Consider the following 23,212-nt stretch of genomic DNA (forward strand, 5'->3'; position numbering starts at 1 on the left):
TTGAAGTGTTATAAGGAGTAGTATTTTGTTTTATATTGTCCAAATTTACTGTATTGATATAAATGAATTTTCAATATATATATAAAACCAGATAAAAGTTTTCAAAATGTGTATATATCTCAGTGAATATATATATATATATATATATATATATATATATATATATATATATATATATATATATATATATATATATATATATATATATATATATACAGAATATATATATATATATATACAGAATATATATATATATATATATACAGAATATATATACATTTACAGAAATGAAAATAAAAAATGTAACGAATTAAAATAAATTTAGTTTTTTTTACCTTTGTTTTGATTTAACTGGAAGTAAGCAAAATTATAGTAAAAGTATAAGGATGATTTAGTAAAATTCTATATACACATTTTATGGCATAGTAGGCTACATTGTCCTGATATGTGTTGATTTAGAATTAATAATTAATTTTTGTTTCGTATTCCAGAGGAACCAGGCAACTGAAATAATTGGCGCTTTTCACGCTGCCAACAACAGAGTCGCTACAATCTCTCTCTGCGCACCTGGAGAGCCGCGCAACTACGCGCAGCATCTGCTGACGTCCAGACATTGCGCACGGTCCGAGCATTCTTGAAGGTGCGTTTTGCACAGCATCATCGCCACAAGATCCACAGAGGCAGCCTCCCGGAAGATAAAAACCTCAGGCTGCCCCATGCACGAGACGCGGAACGTTTTGATCGGCACGCATTGATGGAGCGCAGTATTCCGGAATCAGGTCGTTGTGTAAACTTCCTGCACAAACAGCCTGTGACAGGGGTGCCATTGCACTCCGGTGACAAGTGCACTGTTTTTATACTATCCTTCTAAATAAGGAAACAGGGCTGTCAGACATATGACCACCGTCCCGATTTGGGCGCTGCCAGAGTGCCCATCGCATCCCATGATCGCGCGCAAGCCGTCCAATAAGGCTCAGCATGCGACCCCCATTTCACAAGTGGAGTGCCAGCAGCGTCCCATCATCATCAGTCTCTCCAGTTCTTCCTATCCGCTCGCAACTTTCTCCCTCCCGCTCTCTCCTCCCCCCTCCCCTAATATGATGTCATATAAGGATGAGGGTGGCTTCTGAGGTGAGATAGGGATTTTGTTGAGAGGTATTCTCCACGACTCGAGGCTTTGGAGCTGCAAAACATGGTCATCACCACCTTCTCCAGCTCAAGTCGTGTCTCCGCGCTCTCTCCCCGTTCTTCCGCCGCTCTCATCTCGGGCCACCGTCGCATGCCCGAAGTCCTGACCTGCCTCGCTAAATTAAGCCTGCACCACCATGCCGAGGGAAGAAAAACTAGAAGAGGGGTATTTTTAGTGCCATTAATTTTGACCACGTGCCCCGAAGGTAAACCCGATGGCCATTGCGCAAAGGCTCCTCATCAGTATGGCCTGCGAGGCCAACGCGCAACACTGGCCAAGGACTGCTATTCTGCTTTTAGGATTGCTCCTAGTTGGGATTGTGTCCTCCAATCCGCTTCCGAGTAGGACTAATAGGACAACTTTACTGGAGAAGCGATGGGAGAGCCTCTTCTCCCGCTCCGTGCTGGGGATCTCTGGAGAGAGACCAGAGGCGAACTGGGAGAATGACTATTTGCTGGGCATCAAAAGAGTGCGGAGGCTGTACTGCAATGTAGGCATCGGGTTTCATCTTCAGGTCCTCCCAGACGGCAAGATAAACGGTGTACATAATGAGAACCAGTACAGTGAGTTCACGGAATAATGCAATAATTAATTGCGCAGAGCTTTTTATTCTTTGCAAGCGACACTTGTCTTTGGAGGCAAACACAAATCTATTAAAACACAGACACACACGCAGTATCCCCTAGTGCTAAATATCTGCGCTGTACTTAAACATGACATGAATGCTGGGACGGATATAGATGCCAACTTATTTTTACACCGGCTCCTTGTGCGGCCCAGAAGTACATGCACGACTCTCAAAAAGTGCGAGGGATGTTCGTCTTTCGGCAATAATGTATATAGTAGCCTATTGGCGCAAGTGGCTATTTGCGCATCCACTATTGGCACCTGCAGAGGTTCCACCCACCGCATGCCTTGTTGTTGTAAGTCACGCGGAGCCGCTGTATTGTGTGTAACATGCTTGTTCTTTTTGATCAGGTCTCATAGAGATCTCCACTGTGGCCAGAGGAGTGGTTAGCCTGTACGGTGTGAAAAGCGAGCTGTTTGTCGCAATGAATAACAGAGGAAGGTTGTACGGAACGGTAGGTGTGCGCAGCCGTGTCGCCGTGTTCTTTCTGCCTGCATATGCGACGAGGCTTTGCATCCCCAAAACTCGAGTGCGTGTGTGCGTGTGTGTGTTAAACAGGTGATACTTCCATTGTGCGTTTTCAAGTAATTCATGAACCATGCATTTGGCACGTGAGGGAGTCGCGCGACTAATAATAGTGTTTACGTCGTGTGCTGCATTGAAAAATCCATGCCTTATAAATATAATGTGCTCTGGTTTGTTGAAGCAGTACGTTTGCCACAGCTCCACTGCTTTTGCTAATTATTATTAAGCAGAGCATTAGACCCAGGCACAGCGCCAAAGTGGCTTGCAAGCACGAGTAAAGGGGTTTATAATAACTGTTTGCAATTAGCCTAAACTAACGACTCATTCTTTTATATCAGCTGGTAGCTGTAGGTTATTAGTAGGAATAGACACATTCTGCTTAATTGCAGTTTTCATCTTGTTTTACACACTTTCTGGTAAACTAGGCCACTGAGATAACTGGGAAAATGTACATATTAACCTAAATTCACCGTATTTTGTGTTAAGAGTGTATATAAAAGTTCCCTCAATAAAATATGTGTGCATAAATTGAAATATTTTGTTTTGAACTGTTAATAGCTGTAGTGATTATTTAGTTTGTTCTTTACACAAATGATGTGTGATTTAAAGTGTCTGCAGGTTTACAGGGTAAATGATACACTTGGCAGTCTGGAGTTAGGCACAGGTGTGACAAGCGCAGTGCAACACCGGTCCTTTGGGGCCCATAGCACGGCAGCTCTATCCAAAAACTGCAGAGCATTTCAAGAGCATCTTCTGGAGAAGCAGAGATAAAGTAGACACCACAGGCCTGTCTTGCAGTGATCATTAAAGTGTTTTTATTATTTTTATTTAAAGGACTGTTTAGCTCAGGTATTAGGATCAGATTAATGCTACAGGTTAAGTGTTTACTTGAATAGCCTGACTCACCTGAAAGACTCTTAGCAAGTTTGTTCAGTATGTTGACTGTTAGGGTTAATGAGAGAAACTGATCAGTTCAAGATGTTATGTATTTGCACTTAAAGTCATGTGCAAAACTGTTGTTATTTATGAGTTATGAGTTAACTACTAACTACTTCAGCAGAAGCATCATTTATTTGCTCAAGATGTTTGACTAACTAAAAGTCATTAAGGCAATTATAGTTGTGCAGGGTTATATCATAGCGAACTAAAACTAAAAGCACACATACAAAACATATTTGTAACTTGAAACAAAATAAAATAAAATACAAAAACCCTGAAGCTTATTTTATTTCAGCTATTTGCCAAAGCAAATTTGTCATTTTCATTTTGAAATAGGTATAATTGAAACTATGTGTCCATATATAAAAAACCCTAAAACAACAAAATCACTTAAATTTTAACCAAAATTAAAATGCAAATGGAAATTTAAAAAAGAAGAAAAACTTATTCACAAATATAAAAATATAATAGCATCTGATACCTAAATAATACATTATTTCTTATTTTCATTTAGCTTGATTGATGTACTAACACAATTTATAATAAAACGAATAAAAATGACAAAAAACAAAACAAAACAATAAATCACTTAAACTTCAACCAAATTTAAAAATAAATTGTTTATATATATATATATATATATATATATATATATATATATATACACTAAGGTAACAGACATTTTCTCATTTTAATTTAAATGAATGTACTAAAATCAAATAAAAATGTAAAGATTGTAACTAAAATTCAAATGAAAAAAAAATCTTAAATCATAATCATCTCAGTGATACTAAATACAGATGCATCTGACTGAATGTTGGTTTTCACATTCCTTCTGTTCTTTTTCTTTCAGGCTACCTTTAAAGATGAATGCAAGTTCAAGGAGACCCTGCTGCCAAATAACTACAATGCCTACGAGTCCTCCGTTTACAAGGGATTCTATGTCGCTCTCAGCAAACACGGCCGAGTGAAGCGAGGCAACAAGGCCACCACCGCCATGACGGTCACCCACTTCCTCCCTCGAATATGAGCAGACTCTGGCAATACTTCTTCATTTGCACTGATCTCCCAGAGAGAGCTGAAAACTGACTCACAAACATACAATCAACTGCAAGAATATCACCAAAATAGTACTTATGCTGTTTTTTTATATGTATATTTGGATAGGTCAGCTTTTTATTAGAATCTCTGAATATGTTATCCGTCGCTGCTTACTTCTTTTATTTAAATATACGATTGATTATGGATGTGGAGGCTCTCCCAGCTTTCCCTTCTGTAATCAGGTGCTTGCCAAGAATCAAACAGACTTTAGGATGGATTATTGAAGTCCTCCACTGCTTTTTACAGTGAAATTATGTTTTTTATTACCTCAAAGAGCTACCTAGATTGTTTAAAAGGATGCATGAAGTTATGCTTGTTATTTTTAGTTCCATCTGAGCCGACACAAGCATAACAGGTATTTATTTTTTTATCTTTGACTTTGTTTTCTTTCTGTTGTTCTCATGCTGTGGGTTGTGTGAGCACTTATAAGGAAGCTGATCTCTCTTGCTGCATGTCACGCTGAGGTGCCTTGGCATTCCCACGCACTGTCCCTTTAACATGCATGCTCTGAACGCCCCGGGGTGTCAGAAATAGGGCTGATATGTTGGCCAGGGCCCCCCGGGGACTGTCCCACAAGGGTCCCAGAGAGGGGCGAGGGGGATGGGTGTGCATCTCCGCTTTATTTTACTTTTCTCTAATTAGAGAACGCCGTAAACACTGGTCATCTCTGGTGTTCAGCATCATCTGATGTTGACTCAGAAATTAGGTGTAACTTTAGCCCCTTTCACATGGTAATCACAGTAAATTGCCGTAAAAATGACCAGAATTACTTTTCCAGTAAGCAATGGCTTTGTACTTGTAAGAGACCATTCATACATCAGCACCAAATTACCGGTAAACTCAGTCATCGGAAATGACGCAGTAATTTTTCTTCATTGGCTTGTATGTGGAGATGTGTTTTGGTTTAACTATCTTTTCAATTTGATAATTTTTTTTTTTACTTCTCAGTGACAAGCGTAAGAGGATTATTATGGAAACCTGTTTCCTCCACACACAAAAAAAGGTAATTGCATCTTTTTATCCCATATAATATAGACGTTTTTACTCGTAATAGCGAGTTTATGGCTAGTAAACATTTCTCAATTCTGAGAAAAAAAATGTTATTTGGAAAAAATTCAAAATTGTAAGATTTAAAAAAAATTGCAAATCGCAATTTTGAGAAAACATTCTGTGAAAAAAAGTTGCAATTACCTTTTTAATTTTTATGTTCCCTGCCAAACAGGTTTCAATAAATAATCACACAGAACATGTTTTTACTCTTATAAACACAAAATGCCACACGATAGTAACCAAAATGCTGCTAGAACTGACTTACTGGTATTTTTTTTTAAAGTTGCCATGTGATCTCTGAATTGTAATTTACCAGTAATTTTCAGTAAAGATGTGTGAAAGGGGCTATTATCTTTTCTAGTCAGACCCCTGCTGGAGCTTTGAGGCTGTACATTTTATTTCTGAACTAGACTGTTTTTGCAATCAAAATGTTTTTTTGTTTTTTTTAAGAAAGAGAGAAAAAAAATTAAAAAGTGAGAAATCTACAGGGGAACTGATGCAAGCGCACACTGAGAATGTTAAACATGGCTGGTTCAATTATATTATTGCTTACCACAGGTTTGCCTGAACAAAAAGAGCACTTGAAAATAAGCTTTAAGTGTTGCTGTGAATGAGAATGTCTTCTAAACCAACGACAATACTGTAAATACTGACTGTGCGCTGAAAACGCCAGTAGACCTAAGCTTTGTTGCTTGTTGCTAAAGGCACACTGCCATCAATGATGGTATTTGATTCAAGGGAATATGTGCTGTATATGTTTATTGATTTTTGCTTCTGGTGTGAGTGTATGTGTGTGCACCTGTCCATGTGGATGCCCGTGTGTGTGTGTGTGAATCCTGGTCAAGGCAGTCGAGTCATGCTCTTTCCTGTTATTGTAGAGGCATTGCAGTGACACTCACCGCTGCTGCTCTGTGTTAATTACAGGGCAGACACCATGTGACTACCAAACTGAGGGACGCTCACTGTTTTTTATGATTTTGGTATGTCTGCCTTTGTTTGCATCAGTTTCTGTCACAAAATGTGGCCCCACCCTGCTCTTGAACCTTTACCTCATTTGGTATTTCCGGGCAAAAATGTTTTTGAAAACTTGCCTGTTAAAAATAGCTTGTAAGTCTCTCATTAACACTGTTATCACCAAATCTTGGATTTGTTCTTTTTCTCGACTTGTTTTCTTTCAATTGGCACAGGTTTTTATTTATTTCTAGAACTGATTGGTTGTATGCCTCATTGATCTGAGCTTATACACCTCAGTTTTCGAGAAAAAAAAATATTTGTGGATCACTTTGGCACTGGTCACTCGAAAGCTGAGGTGCATAAACTCAGATCAATTATTCCTATTGTTCGTTTGGTTGTTTTTATTTTATTTCTATAGCACAATTTAATTTAAATTGATAAGAAGATTAAATCCATTATTTGGAGATAATATAGCACAACGCGAAATTGATAAGCTAGGTTGTTCATTTTAGTGGTCGAACTACCAAAAAAGTACAAACATCAAAGGAATGATGCTGTTTTACAAAACAGTTCAATATGTTTGGAGTATGTGGGGGTGAATACCTGAGCAGAGGCCACACTGGGGACGTCTTCCTCGAACATGGATAGTCTTGTAAAAGACACGATGCACAGAAGCCTTGAGATTCCAGTAGTAGCTAGGGTACTTTATGGTTTTCCATCCAACTTTAGTCCAAGGTCATAGCCATGGAGTTGAACTGGTCGAAAACGTCCGTCCAAGATCTTGTATCCTTTTCTCAAGTCCATTGTGGTCTCATGGTCATTTGTTTGGATCCATGCTGTATTGCTCTGTTGGGTGAATTCCAGTCATTTTAAAAAGAAATCATGGAGTTGGTTTCCCCACACAGATTTGATTATGCGAATTTGCACCGGACAACAGAAAGTTGCTTGGTTGTGAGCTGTGCTTCATGCATCTCTACACTAAATGGATCTTATTTTCTCACAATATTTTGGCTAAAATTTAGTCAGCGTGAAACCAGAATCATCCCTATTCACTTTCTTTACATTGTCTTATTGTGCATTGGTCTTATAGCGATTTATGAATCCACATTATTCCAAAGAAAAAAAAGTTTGTGTCTGTAATATGTTAGTAAAATTATAATCGGACACTTATCATGATTAAAATCAAGTTTCTAAAATTGTGTTTTTCCCATTATATATCTGCTTTCACTGAGAAGTTCATTGCAATAGAGGAGTAAAATTGGTTACTGTTTCATGTTAACTTTAAGCATCTGAAGCCAAACCATGAATCCAGACAAATCCAACTTGATCTCATGAGAAAACATATTTTACATGGTGGCGATTTCATATTAATGTAATTTGTACAAACAAAAGTGGAATAGCATGAAGCTAGAAGATTCACTCCTAAATCAAACCAACAGGTTGTATGAAAATGAACCAATACAAAATTAGCCACCAATTTGGCAAATAAATAAATAAAACAGCTATGAATTGCAGTGAGATTGTGCTGGGCAAATCTAGAAGTAAAATGACCTTGTTGGGTTCTTCACACTCGTTTGCTGCTATGAAAAGAAGTTTTTGTGGGTCTGGCTCCTTCCTCTAGCGCAGTGAATCTATCAGGACAGACCTCTGCAGGACTGACGCAGTACTTTAGGGAGACAAAAAAGGCTGATCATTTCTCTCCTCTGTTAAGCTGCTTGTTTCGGGTCTCGTCTGTGAAGAGATGTTTCAGTGTTCAGGGCATTTGCAAGTTTCTAATGTGCCATTGAGGACTGTTTATATGCCTCAGAATTCATATCACTGTGAGTCCTAGTGAGACTTGCAAAACAATTAAAAAAACATTTATTGGACAGAAAAGTAGCTCACAGTCACAGCTTAATTTAACGATGGCAGTGCAAGCTAACATTTTGGCTCTTGTTTTGCAGAAGCAAGTAAAACTTTAGTAACTAAAGAGTAATGGGTTTGGCAGACTGGTACTAAAACACTGCAAGTCAACCTCTATAGTGCTATTTTAATACAGTATGTCTTTTGAATGTGTTATAAAATCTAGAGCACTAATGAAACATTAAGAATATCAGGGAGACAAATGAGCTGTTTCTTTCATTTGTGTCCTGATTGTAACAGCACCATCTTAAATCTGTGAAGAATGAGTGATGTGCATGAACATTTGGGAATGGGAGCCATCTCATCTGCTGATATATGTCGCTTGGATTTATAGCAACAGCTGTAAAAATGTTTACTGGGCATAGAATATAGACACCAGTTTCCTGGTACACTCTGGATGAGAAAAAAGTATGTGCATGAAGGACTGCAAGCTGTCACAGTTGAATCCTCTTCACACATGCAGGGAGGGTTTCGGGAATCTTCTGAGCACCGGAGGCATTAGAACGGGATGCAAGTTCGTGACTTTGCAGAGTCTTTGTTTTGAAATGGCTTTGTGTGTTGCTGATCCTGTTAACAGTGAAGACCCCGTATTTGTGAGGTGTCATTAATCATTTAGTGTGATTTTTCTGCTTTTTCTTTTCACATTTCACATTTTCCACTGCATACTAGGTAATTACTTATCTATTTTCTCTGTTGAAAATGGCATCCAAAAATGGTATGCAGAATTCAGTACTGACTATTTTTTTTAATTTATTTTTTTACATTATACACACATATACATATACATATAAACTAAATTATATTTAATAAAATATTACAAGAATATATAATAAACTATTAAAATAAATATATTTATAGTATTTTAATTATTTATTTTAATAGTACAGTATATATACTCATTATTCTCAATTTTTTCTAATTCATTTTGATTATCAGCACTTTTCATTTTGCACATCAGTCAAATCCAGGATTTTGTGTGGCTGTATTTTCTCTTTGTTTAAAAGTTTTGTATTTCTGTATGCTTCTGCCTTAGTTTTGATTTATTGTAGAGATTTTTTTGACAGGAAACTGAGGATTTACTCGTGTTTCTGAGAACAAGCACTGATGTTATGTATAAATACAAATATATTTAAGAAAAATATTTTTTTCCTTTAATTTTCTACGTATGTGCTGTGCACAGCAGTTGAATCATATTCATGATGTTAATAAAACTATTTTCTTTACTTTTTTTCACTTTTTTTTCATATGCATGTGTATTTTTTCACATTTTAATTATGCTCAAAGTAACAAGTACAGTGAGCAGTCATGCACAGTGTGCCAGAACTGATTTTTTATTTATTTATCTAGAAATAACAGAATGTTACACTCATACAGGATCATGAATACAACATGACAACAGTTCAATAAACTACTCGCTAGTAATTCATAAACTTATTTCTCTGTCATGGTTATTTGATGTTTTTGTCTGATTCATATATGCAAAACATGAAATCCCTTGGATTTTTTTTCATAATGTTAAAAGTTATAAAATGTTTACCTCTTTGAGAGATAATTATTACTTCTCCAAGCCCAAATTGTGGTTATTGCTCCTGATATAAAACATTTTTTTAAATAAATAATATGACTATATTATTTTAATATATTATAAAGTTTACAATCGTTAATTTGTTATGTATGTTGATATATCATATTATATATTAGCCAATATTATTTATGAATAATGGAAATTATTAATTATTTTTTATATTATAATTATGTATATATTTGTGTATTAGACTTGTTATTATTGTTTAAAGCTTTTGGTATATGTGGGTTTGCCTCTTATCTTGCAACACATTTATTGTGTTTGTATATATATATATATATATATATATGAAATGAAATGAAATGAAATGAAATGAAATGAAATGAAATGGTGTTGCACACATAAGCTATACTCATGTTGGGACAATTTTTGCTGCGTTACTTGTTCGTGAATGAGTCACAAGTTCCCTCTGCTGGCCAACTTGAGGAAGTTCAGATTGGGGTCATACTATATTTCCATTATGTTGACATATATTCGTCTGAAAGACGTTTTTATCCAACTCTCCGTTCAGTATATCATGCATTTAATAAATTATCAGAAAAAAAGGTACAAAACAGTCACTGGGGACCCTTTAAAAAAGTATACACTTGTTCTTTAAAGTAGGCCAGCAATATGTGACATTGTGGAGTAGATAAGGTAAAAAGATGTACCTTTTAACTTTTCTGTCTTAAGATATCGCCCTAGTAATAGCTTTGTACTTTTTCTATAGGTTAGGCCTATATATCCTAAATATATAGGCTAAATAAATGCACATATTTACTTATACACCATAGCTTGATTTAACATTTGAGAAACATTGGGAGACAACCAAAATGATTCTCATATGCACAAAAACTATTAAAATTCATTCTTGTTTTCAGTTTTGTTTAGACACCAAGACGTCATAGAAAGCCAAAGCTGTGCCAAATTGACAAAGCCAATTATGGTTTACCAGTCAATTACCCTGACAACAAACAGAAGGTGGACATGTTGAATCCGCCTCCTCACATCCTCTGGCTCTGCGGGCGAGTGTTGCGTAAAGGAGTGGCACAGGATGCGTTTAAATAGCTGCACTCACCAACTTTCACGCATCACAACTTCTTCAGCGCTGCACGCTGCTTTTACGCATTGATACTTTGCGCTCTGTGAAGATGCGTTGCGCACTTTCCAAACTGCACATGCTGCGCTCTTCTGTCCTTGCGCTGTGGATCGCGGCTCTCCAGGGATTCAGACCTGCGGATGCTGCCCCTAACCCCTCTCCCCTCCTGGGCTCCAATTGGGGGAACCCGCGGAGGTACATCCACCTTCAGACCACTTCGGACTTAAACAACTTCTATTTAGAGATCAGCCTGAATGGACACGTGCGCAAAACTACAAACCGGGGGTCCTACAGTGAGTATATTTTTTGACCAGCTTAATATCCATATTTAGGATATTAGGCCAGTAAAATAAAAATCAAGACCTCAAAGAATAAAAAAATAAAAAAATAAAAAAATACTGTCCTTCACAGCCTGTTCCTCTTTATATTCTGCGCTCAACAGGTGTCATTTTATTGAAATCAGAGAGCAGAGACCGTCTGGCAATATTTGGAGTGAAAAGTAACCGATTTTTGTGCATGGATGCAGGAGGAACTCTTTTCACTTCTGTAAGTATTCATCTATTGTAAACAACATTTAAGTTTAAAACAAGGTGGCTATAAAAAGTAATTTATAATCGTATTTAAGCTCTTCATATTTGTACGGTTATATGCAGTCAGTGCATAAAATGGTGACTTAAAAATGGTAACACTGAAGTTTAATGATAACTGAAGTTTTTCAAGTCAACAGTATTGAGTAGGCTACCGAAACAACCGAAATACTTTAATTGATGCCATACTAAATGTTATGGGTTAAATAAAAATTTAGGCTAGGCTTATATCTACAAAAGTTACAGCCCACACTGTTGAACATTTTTTTCTTAATTGTTAACAGTAAGTTTTTTTTATTATATAGATCTAGATCTGATCTATTAATTACCTAACGCTGATGTTTTTTTGTTTGTTTGTTTGTTTTTTTGTTAACCGATTTCAGATTTGCTTTTTACATGCTTAAACATTGATGTAAAAAAAAGTATGACGCTATAGATAAATCAAATAATTTTGATTCATTATCTAACTATTTGTACATTTTTATGTCTTTAGACGGTTTGTAATAAGGAAGACTGTCTTTTTCACCACAAACTTTTGGAAAACCATCGTGACGTGTATTACTCCACTAAGCATGGCATACTGCTTAACCTGGATGGGGTGAAACAGGTGTTCATAGCAGGACAAAACCTCCCCCAGTCGTCTCTCTTCTTATCCGAGAAGAACAGTGTTCCACTGGAGCGCCTGCAGCACCGGGAGAGGAGGAACCGGCAGGTGAACCCATCAGACCCGCTGAACGCGCTCCGGAACGGAGAGGCGTCGGACTCCAGAGCTGCTCAGGAGGACGATGGGGACTTGGACTTTGAGCCGTCAGAGGGTCTAAACATCTCCAGGGAAAATCTGGTTTCCCCTTCCGATGATGACCCGTGGGATCTTCTTCACGACACGAGCCCCGACAGTCCCCGGATTTCAGCAGTTGTCGGATAAAGTTACAGATCCTCCGTGGCTTGACTGTTGAACCGCTGCTTTGCGCAAAGCCGACGCGCCAGCGTTTTCATCATAAATAAGTGTTTTTAAGGACATATATATTTCAAATCAATTTCACGTGTGCATTCTTAAAAATAAAGGTTCCAAAATAGGCTAAAGGTTTTTTTTTTTTTTTTTTTTTTTTTTTTTCCCAAATAAAAGTTATTAAAAGAACATTTCTAAGCGTGAAGAACCTCTACTATAAAAGAACCTTTGTTCCTCCATGGAAACTTGTTGGAACCATCAGTGCCAATGAGGAGCCTTTAGTAGCTATTTCTGGAGATCTACAGGTTATTTAGGCTGTTTTGTCTCTGCATCTCACCAAACCTGAACAACCAAAACCGTTTTTTCATCATCATGAATTTGTCTTTGGTGCTGGACACCACCTGTGGAAAACAGCCAATGTATTTATTTATTTAATAATTACATGTTTTATTTATGGTATTTATATGGTTGCTTTAAGTGTTAGATAGTATGCAGTGAAATGTTATACCCGTTTTAAATAAATACAATTTTGTTTATTGATTAAAGAATATATGTTCTTCTATTTATTTGTGTATTATTTGTCTTCAATAGGGAGTATTTGATTCAAATACTTCATCTGTTTATCGCTTTTTAGTTGCTGAAAATCTAGCCGCTTTTAAAACTGACTTTCCCTTCATTAGAGGCGAATAATAAACACTCAGAACCAATCTGAGATATCAGTCTCTAAAAATAAACCTTTCCACATTCCCTTTTGTTTCCAATGTCAAACGCAAAGGTGACTGCTTTAGGATGAAATGGCTTAGAGTCATCCTTTAAGTTATAGACCTATAGACGCTATAGACCTGCTTATAATAAAAGAAGATTTATTAGACAAGTTGATTTGAGGATTGTGTCTTGAATTAAGGCAAGACACCGCAGGTGAATAAGGTAAACATTTTAATCAGCTATCCCCAGTTGATTTATTACAAATTTTCTGAAGTTATTTTAAACATGCAAATGATGCATTGTCTAATTAAATATGCACACATTTCTAGAATATATATATATATATATATATATATATATATATATATATATATATATATATATATATATATAATATTTTTTATATATATAAAATTAGGTTTAAAAAGCTTTTTAGGTAAAAAAATAATAATAATCCCTCTGTAAAAAACATCCAGAATGTGGGTGAGGACATGATTTTTGGCTCAGATGCAAATAACTTGTAACAAACAATTAAATTGTGAATTTTGGATAATTTATATTTATTAGACTGAAGCAAGACATGCATGGATGCCCCAAAGCCCCAAACCTCAAAATATATAATAGGCCTGTAGCCTGTATCACAGTCAGACTTAATCTGCTTTTAACATTTATAAATCTGCTTATAAACATCCCCCCCCCCCCAATACTATGCTAAGTATCTCTAAACAAGACTTTAAGTCGTTTACTGAGAGACAGTATAAACTATTAGAAAAGCAACATAAAACCTTGAAAACAAAAAACAATAACGTTAATTTAATAATATAATAATATAATATTTAATATAATAATTTATAAATGAAAGCATTTGGTGTGACGTATTCCCGCGCCCACGCTAAACCAGTGCAGAACCATATCCGCAGATTCGAGATTCTTTGCAAAATGCACAAAAATCTTGTTCTAGGTTGAACAATTTTCGGTTTTCCTTTCATTAAATAATTAGACAAAAATCTATATATTTTATCCACTACGTAGTGTCAAACTATAAACACAGCGATAGAAAATGTTTTAATGAAATGTAAAATGGTGAATTCAGAGATCGATTTCCGCCGTTTGTTTTCAGGCGGGTTGCGTTTATGGTTTCGTTACATCAGCTCTCACCAAAACAACATTCATATAAAGCTTATGACACAGATGCAGACTTTTTAAGTGACCGTTATGTTTTCAAATGTACAGTTATAAAAAATTATGATTGCTGGTTGTTCTGCAGCATAACTTTAAGTGAGTTAGATACAAAAGGTTTTTAAAAATCTCCGGTAGTCGTTCACAGGGCATAACTTGACGTTTTATTTTCTCTTTTGACCTAAAGAATGGACCGATCATCCAGGTGTGTATGTTTGTTTTCCAAATACGTCCATAATTTCATTACAAAATACATTTAATGTATACTTTGGTTCATGGTTGTCATGCTACTTTCTATATCTGTGTTTGTTGTTGGATCTGCATGATAGGTGTTTGTCTTTGGCATTTAATATACTGATACTTTCACGAACAATCACTGTGAATTCAGAAAACTTAAATATCAGTTACTTGTTTGAATCAGTCTGTTTTCTACCTGTCTTCAGAGATAAGAAAGCTGTCAACTACGCAGTCTTCCAAGATGATGATGATGGTGAGAGATTTACATTCAGAATATTACTTCAAAATGCTTAGAGCTAAAGCCAAATGTTTTAAAATGTTTACACGATTTTATGTGACAGATGAAGATTTTGCATGTGTGAAGCCTCCTCCCAAAAAACCTCGAACAGCCACCAAAGACCCTAATTCTTCGAGAAACCACAAAACTACAAGTGCATCTCCAAATGAAGTCGCTGATCTAACCAGCTCAGGAAGCAGGAAGAGGTTACCAAAAACACTTTATTACCAATCAGCTCAAATTCATCAATATCCAAATAAATATATATTGTATACTGTGTAATTATACAATTTATATATTAGTTTTTTATAAAATATGTTTTCTTAATTTTTATTTATTTTAAATTGTTACTTCTTTTATTTAATATTGTATTTGTTTTATTTTATTACTTTTATTATTTTGTATTTTTATGATAATTTGTTTTAGATTTTTGTTTATTGTTTATTATTTTTCTTTATTTAATCTGTGTGTTTGTGAAAAAGAGGTCAGAATTGTCTTATTATTTTTATTTATTAAAAATGTTTAATTGTTTTTTATATTGTTTTTGTTTTAATTTGATTATTTTTAATTAATTAGTTACATTTTTATTATTATTTGGTTTAAATATTTGTTTATTATATTTTTTATTAAATCTGTGTTTATGAAAAAGAGATCAGAATGTTCTTATTTTTATTTATTTTTAATTGTTCTTTCTTTTTAATTTTTTTATTTTATAGTGTTTTGTTTTCATTTCACTATTTTTTATTATTTTGTTTATATTTCTATTAATATGTTTTATTCATTTAATCTGTGTGTTTGTGAAAAGAGATCAGAATTTTCTCATTATTTTTATTATATTTTATAAATGAAAGCAGTCTACTGGCTGAGTTATACTAGTCTGAATGTTGAGTTAACACAGTAAACAATATATGTATATATATATATATATATATATATATATATATATATATATATATATATATATATATAATGTATGTATGTATGTATGTATGTCTGTATGTATGTAATATATCACCATTGATTCATGACTGTTGTGTTCTTTCAGGACGTCTGTGGATGATAAACTTTATGAAAGAGAATTAGAGGCAGCTCTGTTGTTATCATTGCTGGACACATCAAGAACACAGGACGGAGAGCCTAAAACCAAAACCGGTGAATGTACTACTAGCATAATGAAGCATTGTACAGTTCATTCAGGTAGAGAGCTATATTATACTGTTATGCCTCTCTGTGTTCTGCAGATGATAATGAAAGATCTCAGCCTCTTCAGTGTTCGCCACCGGTTCTTATACACTGTACTTCAGAGGGCAGTCATTTAGGTAGTAATGAATAATTGTTTTGTCTTTTACAAGGCCACAGGCTGATTCTGTCTTCTTTGATTATTTGTACTGATTCTAAATACATATTTACAATGCTTTATTTGACATATTTCCATTGAAAAAACTCTAAAGAAAACTCCCTTGATTTTGATTCAGTTGGCGAAGGTCAGCCTGCTCCAGAATCTCCTCCAGTGCTGTCAAATTGTAGCATTGATGGCAGAAGTTTAGGTAATGCGGGTTTGTTATTAGTCAGACTTTAACAAATTAGCTTTTTTACTTATTTTTAGACCACAATGAAGCTGATATATATATATATATATATATATATAAAAACAAGACTTCTATGATTGTTACATTGGTACAATTTGTAATTTTCTATGCATATGCACCTGTTTTTACTGTCCTGTTTTTCAGGGCTGAATCTGATCAGTATAGACGCCTCCCCTACCAGTGTTTCTAAACCGAAGGAAACCTCAAGGAAGCAAAGAAAACCACTGCAGGAGAAGAAGGACAACAGAGACGACGAGGACTACCAGCTTGAGAACACACCAGGTGATCTGAGGACATTCACGCTGTTCATTATTATAGGGCTAGACTCAGTCATACTTCAGATACAAAAATGTGGCCATTTGTTTAAGGTTGTCGCTGTTGCAGATTCGGAGAGTGATGCAGTCTTCACTGAAGAAGATGAGAGTGAAGACGAGACATTCACTGTGAAAAAGAAAAAGGCGGCGTTGAAACAAAAGACAGAAAAAAAGGCACCACCGGCTACGAAGAACAAGACAGAAAAAAAAGACAAAAAGCCAACAAAAGCCTCAAAAGCTAAAAGCTCGGGTATTTTTTTTATTTTCTGTTTCTAAATATAGCAGTCTGCTGAAAGATCATATCAGGTGTATAACATCTCTTTCTCTGGCAGCTCCCAGCCCAGCGATCTGTCGGAGTCCTGCTGCTTCTGTGTCTGGACTGAAGAAGACGCCCACTACTCCGCCTCTCTCTAAACCTGCAGCCTGCTCCAGTCCTGCAGGGGCCAGACTGCCTAAGTGGACGCCCCCTGGTGAGAACAAAGACTCAAACCATCACTGTGCAGTTGTGAATTTTTTCCAGAACAGCTCAAAACAGCAAAAGTGGCCTCTTGTAAACTCTGTATAACTCTGTAACTCCAGGTCAGGTTGGTCGGAGTCCAGGCGCGTCTCAGAATGCACATGTGAAGTCTCCCGGACAGGGACTGCGTTTAGGACTTTCCCGTCTGGCTCGAGTCAAACCCCTTCACCCTAATGCTGCTGCAAACTAAGTTAAAACAAGCTTGTTTTAAAGAAACAATGTCATCGAAAGGTTTCGGTAACTCATAGTGCATGGGGCATATCTTGGTTTTCATGGTTTGAGAAAAATGGTAAGAAGTCTGTTTTCAGAATGGATATTTTATACTGAAATGTGTCCAGAATTAAGACCTTTTATTCCTCACTTACAATATTATTTAGGGAAGAAATACCTTTTTTGTTTTGCTTGATATATATGGATGTCTTTTTAATGGTGTGTTTTAGCTTTGTAAATATCCACTTTTTGATAAAATAAAGATTGTGTAATATACTAAAATCAGTTTTACCAAATATTCTGCATCACATTTCATTGTTGCATAGTATGTGCATCACTGGGCTTTTTTAAAACTGTCTGTAAATCTCTCATTATGCTTTATTAGGATAAAACCTAGGTGCATCAGCTCAGATCGATGAGGCCTGCGATCAATCCATTCCAAAGAGAAATACAAAATCTGTATAAATTGATAGGAAACAAGATTAATCCAATATTTGGTAATAATATAGCATAGCAAGAAATGTATAAACTCAAATTGGGAGCACCACAGAACCAAAAAATATCAGAAAAATTAAAAGGTTGTGAAACCCTAGTCTAATGCAATAACATTAACTAGCAATTTTGGGAAAAAGAAGATCCTGAACACAACATGAGATGTTTTTGTAATGTAATGAAATATGAACCTCCTTGCATTTGAGTATTGAAAGCATCTTATATTTGCTGTAAATTAATGTGTTGTAATCCCTCAGTTAATTGAATTGAAAGTGATGCCTCCATCTAGTGGTTAAAAAGAGCAATGCGTGGAGGAGAGGAGAACTAGAGAAGCTTTTCCTCACCACAGTTATATGGGGTGGACCTTTATGTTTGTAGAGCTTCTTTTGAGCAATATGTATTGTGAAAGCATTGTGCAAGTAAAACTGAAAACCAGTTCATCAGCACTTCGTTCACAGAGTAACTGCAAACAAAAAAAATCTTATAGTTAAAAAATATCCTGTGTAACTTGTAGGTCTTGTTTGCATAACCAGAGTGTTCCCTCATTAATTAACTTGATGTGTAATACTGTGTGCCAAGTCTGTTTAATTAAGGTTTTGAGTACTACATGTTTTTGTAAAATACAAAATTTTTGTGAACAATATTTTGTGAATAAATACAGTGCACATTGTAAATTTTGCACTGCCAAGTATATTTGACTTTTCATAGTTTAGTGAACTTCATTTGGGTCATTTACAAAAAAACTAAATAAATATATATATATATATATATGTATGTATGTATATGTATATATATTACATGCATTAATGACTGATATAACAAGTGCCATCTGTAATCATTAAATTAAAGCTAAATAACATTTCAAGTACCCAGTGTTTAACTCTACCAGGATTCAATGTCCTGGTTTTCTCCCTCCCTGTTTTCTTTTGATTAATGTAACCAACATCAGTGTCAAACACTCTGCAAACATTCGTTTCGCAAAAGCTTAAATCGAACAATGTAAACCAGTGCCAGCCTCACAGAGTAACTGACACCTGAAGACGGAAAACATCAAGAAAAGCATTCATGTGATCTTTGATGTTCCGATCATCATGAGAATAAGTTGTGTGAAGGGCTTGTTTCCAGTCTTGTCTGTCGCTGTGGTGTTTCTCTATATGAGCTATGTCAAGAGGGAAATACAAACTCAAGAGAAGCAGCTCCACCAAGTCCAGCAGAACTTCTCATTACACAGCAAACTTCTTCTTGACAAGCTGGACAAACTAGAGGCTCATTTAATAGCCTTGGGGTGAGTATTTAATGTTAAATAATGAGATCAGATGTGCTAAAACACTAGTCACATTTAAATCTAGACTTAAAACTGCATTTATTGAACGAGCACTGTGCAATGTACTATATTTTCACTTTTTATGTAAAATCATTTTTTAGCTGTTTTAAATTCATTTTAAATAAGTATTTTTTTTATAATTTTAAAAAAGTTTTAAAATTGCTTGTTTTATTCTTATTTTTTTTTCTTCATTATTATTTTACTTTCTTTTATGTAAACCACTTTGAGCTACCATTTTGTCTGAAATGTGCTATATATATAAACTTGCGTGGCCTTGCCTAAATCTTAAGTAATCAAATTTGATATATATATTTGACTCACCCTGACTTTTTTCTGAAACATAAAAGAAGATATTTAGAATTTTTCTTTGACATTTTTTGGGTGAAGCATATGTATGAAGCATATGTGTTTAAACTGTAAGGTTACCAACAGTCTTAAATTAAAGGTTCTTTACTGGTTGCAAGAACAACCTTTAACATCCATGGAATATTGTCATTGCACAGACGATTCTTTATAGTGGAAAAAGTTTCTTCAAAATGTCCTATATTATTATTAAAATTCCTGTAATAACAATTAAAATGAATTATAATGAAAAACCTTTAAGTGAACTTTTAATAACTGTTTCACTTTATGTTTCTTAATCATAATGGTCTATGGCATTGCAGTCAAAACCTTCTGGAGCCATTTTTTAGTCTTCAGAACATTCTCTTTTGTGTTCCACAAAGGAAGTAAATAACTTGTTCTATCTGTGATATGAATAGTCACATGAAAACAGATGTTTTCAGTCAGTCATACAAATGTTGAATGTGTTATTCATAGTCAGCCATTATTAATGTATAGAAAGCTGTAGGACTATGGAGATAAAGCAAGTTTTCATCTGGTCATGTGATCTCAATGTGTTTGCCAACTCTCTCCATGGAATAATGATTAATATTACTAGGCTAGTGATATGACTTGACAAGTGCAATCAAAAATATGAAAAATAAATAAATTACTGAGTGCACCTTTAGTTTAACATGTACATGCACAGTATAATGCCCCTTAACAGAGTGTCTATACACTAAGTGCAAATAGGCCGCCTTGTTGGCAGAGGCTGTTTTACGCTAACTTCATACACCAGCGTGTGATTCATCCAGGCAAATCACACAAGACTTCTTGGTAAAACAAGGTAAAACTTGTTTCGTGATGCTAAGAAAATTCTAATCACATCAGAAAAGCATTTATTTTCAATTTAAAAAGTTGATAATAAAATATTGTCTAGGGTTGGGGTAGGTGTATGGAGGTTTTTATATTGTTCCAATAAGGTGGCATCCATTTAATAATTTTAATTAAATGTAAAATTTACACTCAATAAGTTATTGCATATTTTTTCATAATGTACTACAGTACATTATGAGGTGCAGATAATTGCCACTATTCCCAAGAAGAAGTATATATAGCAGAAAATCCTGCTATTTTTAACATAGAGCTTTTTGACCTTAGTAAATAGCATATAAAAAATTGCCTGCTATTTGCACTTCATTTAAATAGGATCTATTACTAAGAAATATGGTATTTTCACTTTATATAGTTTATATAGCATTTATCGCTATTTGCACTTAGTGCAAATATGGTGGGTTTGTATTAAATGTAATCTGAAGCTATTTTTGTTGACAATGATAATTAAAATGAAATATTCTTGCAGAAGATAAAAACCTTAAATCAAGAAAATGAGAAAGAAACCAGAGAAGAAATCCCCAAAGAAGTTGTTCCCAAACTCAAATCTCTTCAAGCAATGGACTGTTGAACTTTCTGAGGATGATCAGAGGAAGGCTGAGGATCTCTTTCAGAAATACGGCTATAATGCCTTCCTCAGTGACCAGTTGCCTCTGGACCGGGAGCTGCCGGACACTCGAGACCACAGGTGAGTTTCAGCGGTTTATGGACACGCTCTGAAATTCAACATCCATCTTGATGCATTCATCTATTTCTGTAGATGCATTGGCCGTGAATACCCCCACAATCTGCCCACCCTCAGCGTGGTGCTGATTTATCTGGATGAAGCTCTGTCTGTCATTCAAAGAGCAATTTGCAGCATCATCAAACAGAACTCCAGCCCACCTGCTCAAAGAGATCATACTGGTGGACGACCACAGCACGAATGGTTTGGTTTCTCTCCAAAAAAAACCCATCCAACCTTCATCTCAGAGGCATATTGTTCACAAAATGAGTTATTAATTCTGGATGTATCTGTTCAACAGAAGATCTGAAAACACAGCTGCATGTTTATATGAGCTCCATCAATGAGAAGCACCCAGGCCTGGTGAAGATGGTGACCCATTCAGAGCAGAAAGGACTTTCCCAGGCCAGAATCTCAGGGTGGAAGGCTGCCACTGGGATGTGGTTGCTATTTTGGATGCCCACATTGAGGTCCATGTCAAATGGTGTGAAACTGGTCGGCTGAATTAAGTATTAGTTGACTAGTTGATATTCTATTTCTTAAAACATAACACATGCAAAATAGTTTGTTCATATTGTGAATTGGCTTTTATTTTTTCAAGTTTTAGACATTTTGATTTTTGATTGACATTTTGTGTTTTGATTTATTGGTTTAATGGTGTATGACATATTTCCCAAGTACTCTCTCACTTTTAGGGCGGAGCCTCTGCTTGCACGTATCCAGGCTGACCGTACACTGGTCCTGAGCCCGGTGTTTGATAAAGTCAATTACCATGACTTGCAAGTGACAAAGTATGGAGCCTCTGCTCATGGTTTTGACTGGGCTCTCTGGTGTATGTACGTGGGATTCCACAGAAGTGGTACAATCAAAATGATCCTTCACAGCCAGGAAAGTGAGTGTGTATTGTTGGTTTAACATTTTATACTGTCTGTATTCCACCGAAAATTAGTGTTAAAGATCCTTCTGTTCTGTCTCTTCTCCAGGAGTCCCTCTGTGATGGGAATTCTTGTGGTTAATCGTCTGTTCTTTGGCGAGATTGGGACTCTGGATGGAGGGATGGAGGTGTACGGCGGAGAGAATGTCGAATTAGGAATACGGGTAATTTACAAATACGTTGATCATCTCATAAATTATACTATATTAAATTCAAATTATACTACTGGTATGTTAAATGTCTGTTCTGACTGACTGATGGACGTTCAGTTATATTTTTCAATAAATGCACAGCTTATAGGCCTAGTTCCCTGTCTGTTGACCGCATTACAGTTCATCACTTTGCTAAATTATTACATCTATTTTGAAGCAAAGGTCCTTACAGCCTTTTACAGCAAATGAATCAAAACCCTAAGACACTGACCAAGCAAACAATATGACTAACAATAGGATAAAAACAGGTTCCATGTTTTTCGAACAAATTGACCTTTCCTTGACAATAATATATTTTCGATAAAATTGATTCAGAATGGAAAAACTGCATAATATTTTTAGTAGCGGGGTGGTAATGTTGCTGTTTTTGAAGCAGTCAAACAGTTTTGCTATTAGTAAAGCCCGTGATTCACCCATAGTTTCCTGAAAAGCATTTTTTGAAGCTCAAAGTGGAGGCTGTCATCATCTTGGCAGCACGTCAAAGCGTGCCACTCCCGGTTCATCGAAAAGGTGGGGGCTGGTTGCGAAAGCCACACCCACCTAGCACGATGGCAGTGTCAGCAGCGGCAATCCACCTGTCACTCAAGTGGCCACGCCCTTAATTATGCAGAACTTTAAGGCTTAATCCATCAAGTATCCCACCGCTGCCAGGACAGCCTTTGGGGCAACTGTGGCTTAATGGTTAGAGACTTGGACTAGTTACCCAAAGGTTACTGGTTCGAGTCTCAGTGCTGACAGGATTTGTAGATGGGGGGGAAGTGAATGAACAGCACTCTCTTTCACCCTCAGTACCCGT

At 35.8% G+C, this 23,212-nt stretch overlaps 3 protein-coding genes and 1 pseudogene across 3 annotated transcripts; all 4 read left to right on the forward strand.

Moving 5' to 3' along the window:
* The first annotated feature begins 735 nt into the window (after positions 1-735).
* On the forward strand, positions 736-5,407 carry LOC113071832 (fibroblast growth factor 6-like). The gene is made up of 3 exons (XM_026245140.1): positions 736-1,752; positions 2,168-2,271; positions 4,135-5,407. The coding sequence occupies exons 1-3, from the start codon at positions 1,404-1,406 to the stop codon at positions 4,309-4,311; spliced, it is 630 nt and encodes a 209-aa protein (XP_026100925.1). The 5' UTR covers positions 736-1,403; the 3' UTR covers positions 4,312-5,407.
* Positions 5,408-10,961: 5,554 nt separating this feature from the next.
* Positions 10,962-12,605, forward strand: LOC113071830 (fibroblast growth factor 23-like). The gene is made up of 3 exons (XM_026245137.1): positions 10,962-11,244; positions 11,394-11,497; positions 12,032-12,605. Exons 1-3 carry the CDS (start codon positions 11,004-11,006, stop codon positions 12,461-12,463), a joined length of 777 nt encoding a protein of 258 aa, XP_026100922.1. The 5' UTR covers positions 10,962-11,003; the 3' UTR covers positions 12,464-12,605.
* Positions 12,606-14,306: 1,701 nt separating this feature from the next.
* Positions 14,307-17,704, forward strand: LOC113071831 (RAD51-associated protein 1-like). Its single transcript, XM_026245139.1, has 10 exons — positions 14,307-14,576; positions 14,815-14,861; positions 14,950-15,091; positions 15,931-16,037; positions 16,127-16,204; positions 16,361-16,432; positions 16,619-16,756; positions 16,859-17,038; positions 17,121-17,258; positions 17,368-17,704. The coding sequence occupies exons 1-10, from the start codon at positions 14,560-14,562 to the stop codon at positions 17,493-17,495; spliced, it is 1,047 nt and encodes a 348-aa protein (XP_026100924.1). The 5' UTR covers positions 14,307-14,559; the 3' UTR covers positions 17,496-17,704.
* Positions 17,705-18,887: 1,183 nt separating this feature from the next.
* Positions 18,888-22,383, forward strand: LOC113071833 (probable polypeptide N-acetylgalactosaminyltransferase 8; annotated as a pseudogene).
* The last annotated feature ends 829 nt before the right edge of the window (positions 22,384-23,212 follow it).

The sequence above is a fragment of the Carassius auratus genome, unplaced genomic scaffold, assembly GCF_003368295.1.
Source record: "Carassius auratus strain Wakin unplaced genomic scaffold, ASM336829v1 scaf_tig00008267, whole genome shotgun sequence".
NCBI lineage: Eukaryota > Metazoa > Chordata > Actinopteri > Cypriniformes > Cyprinidae > Carassius > Carassius auratus.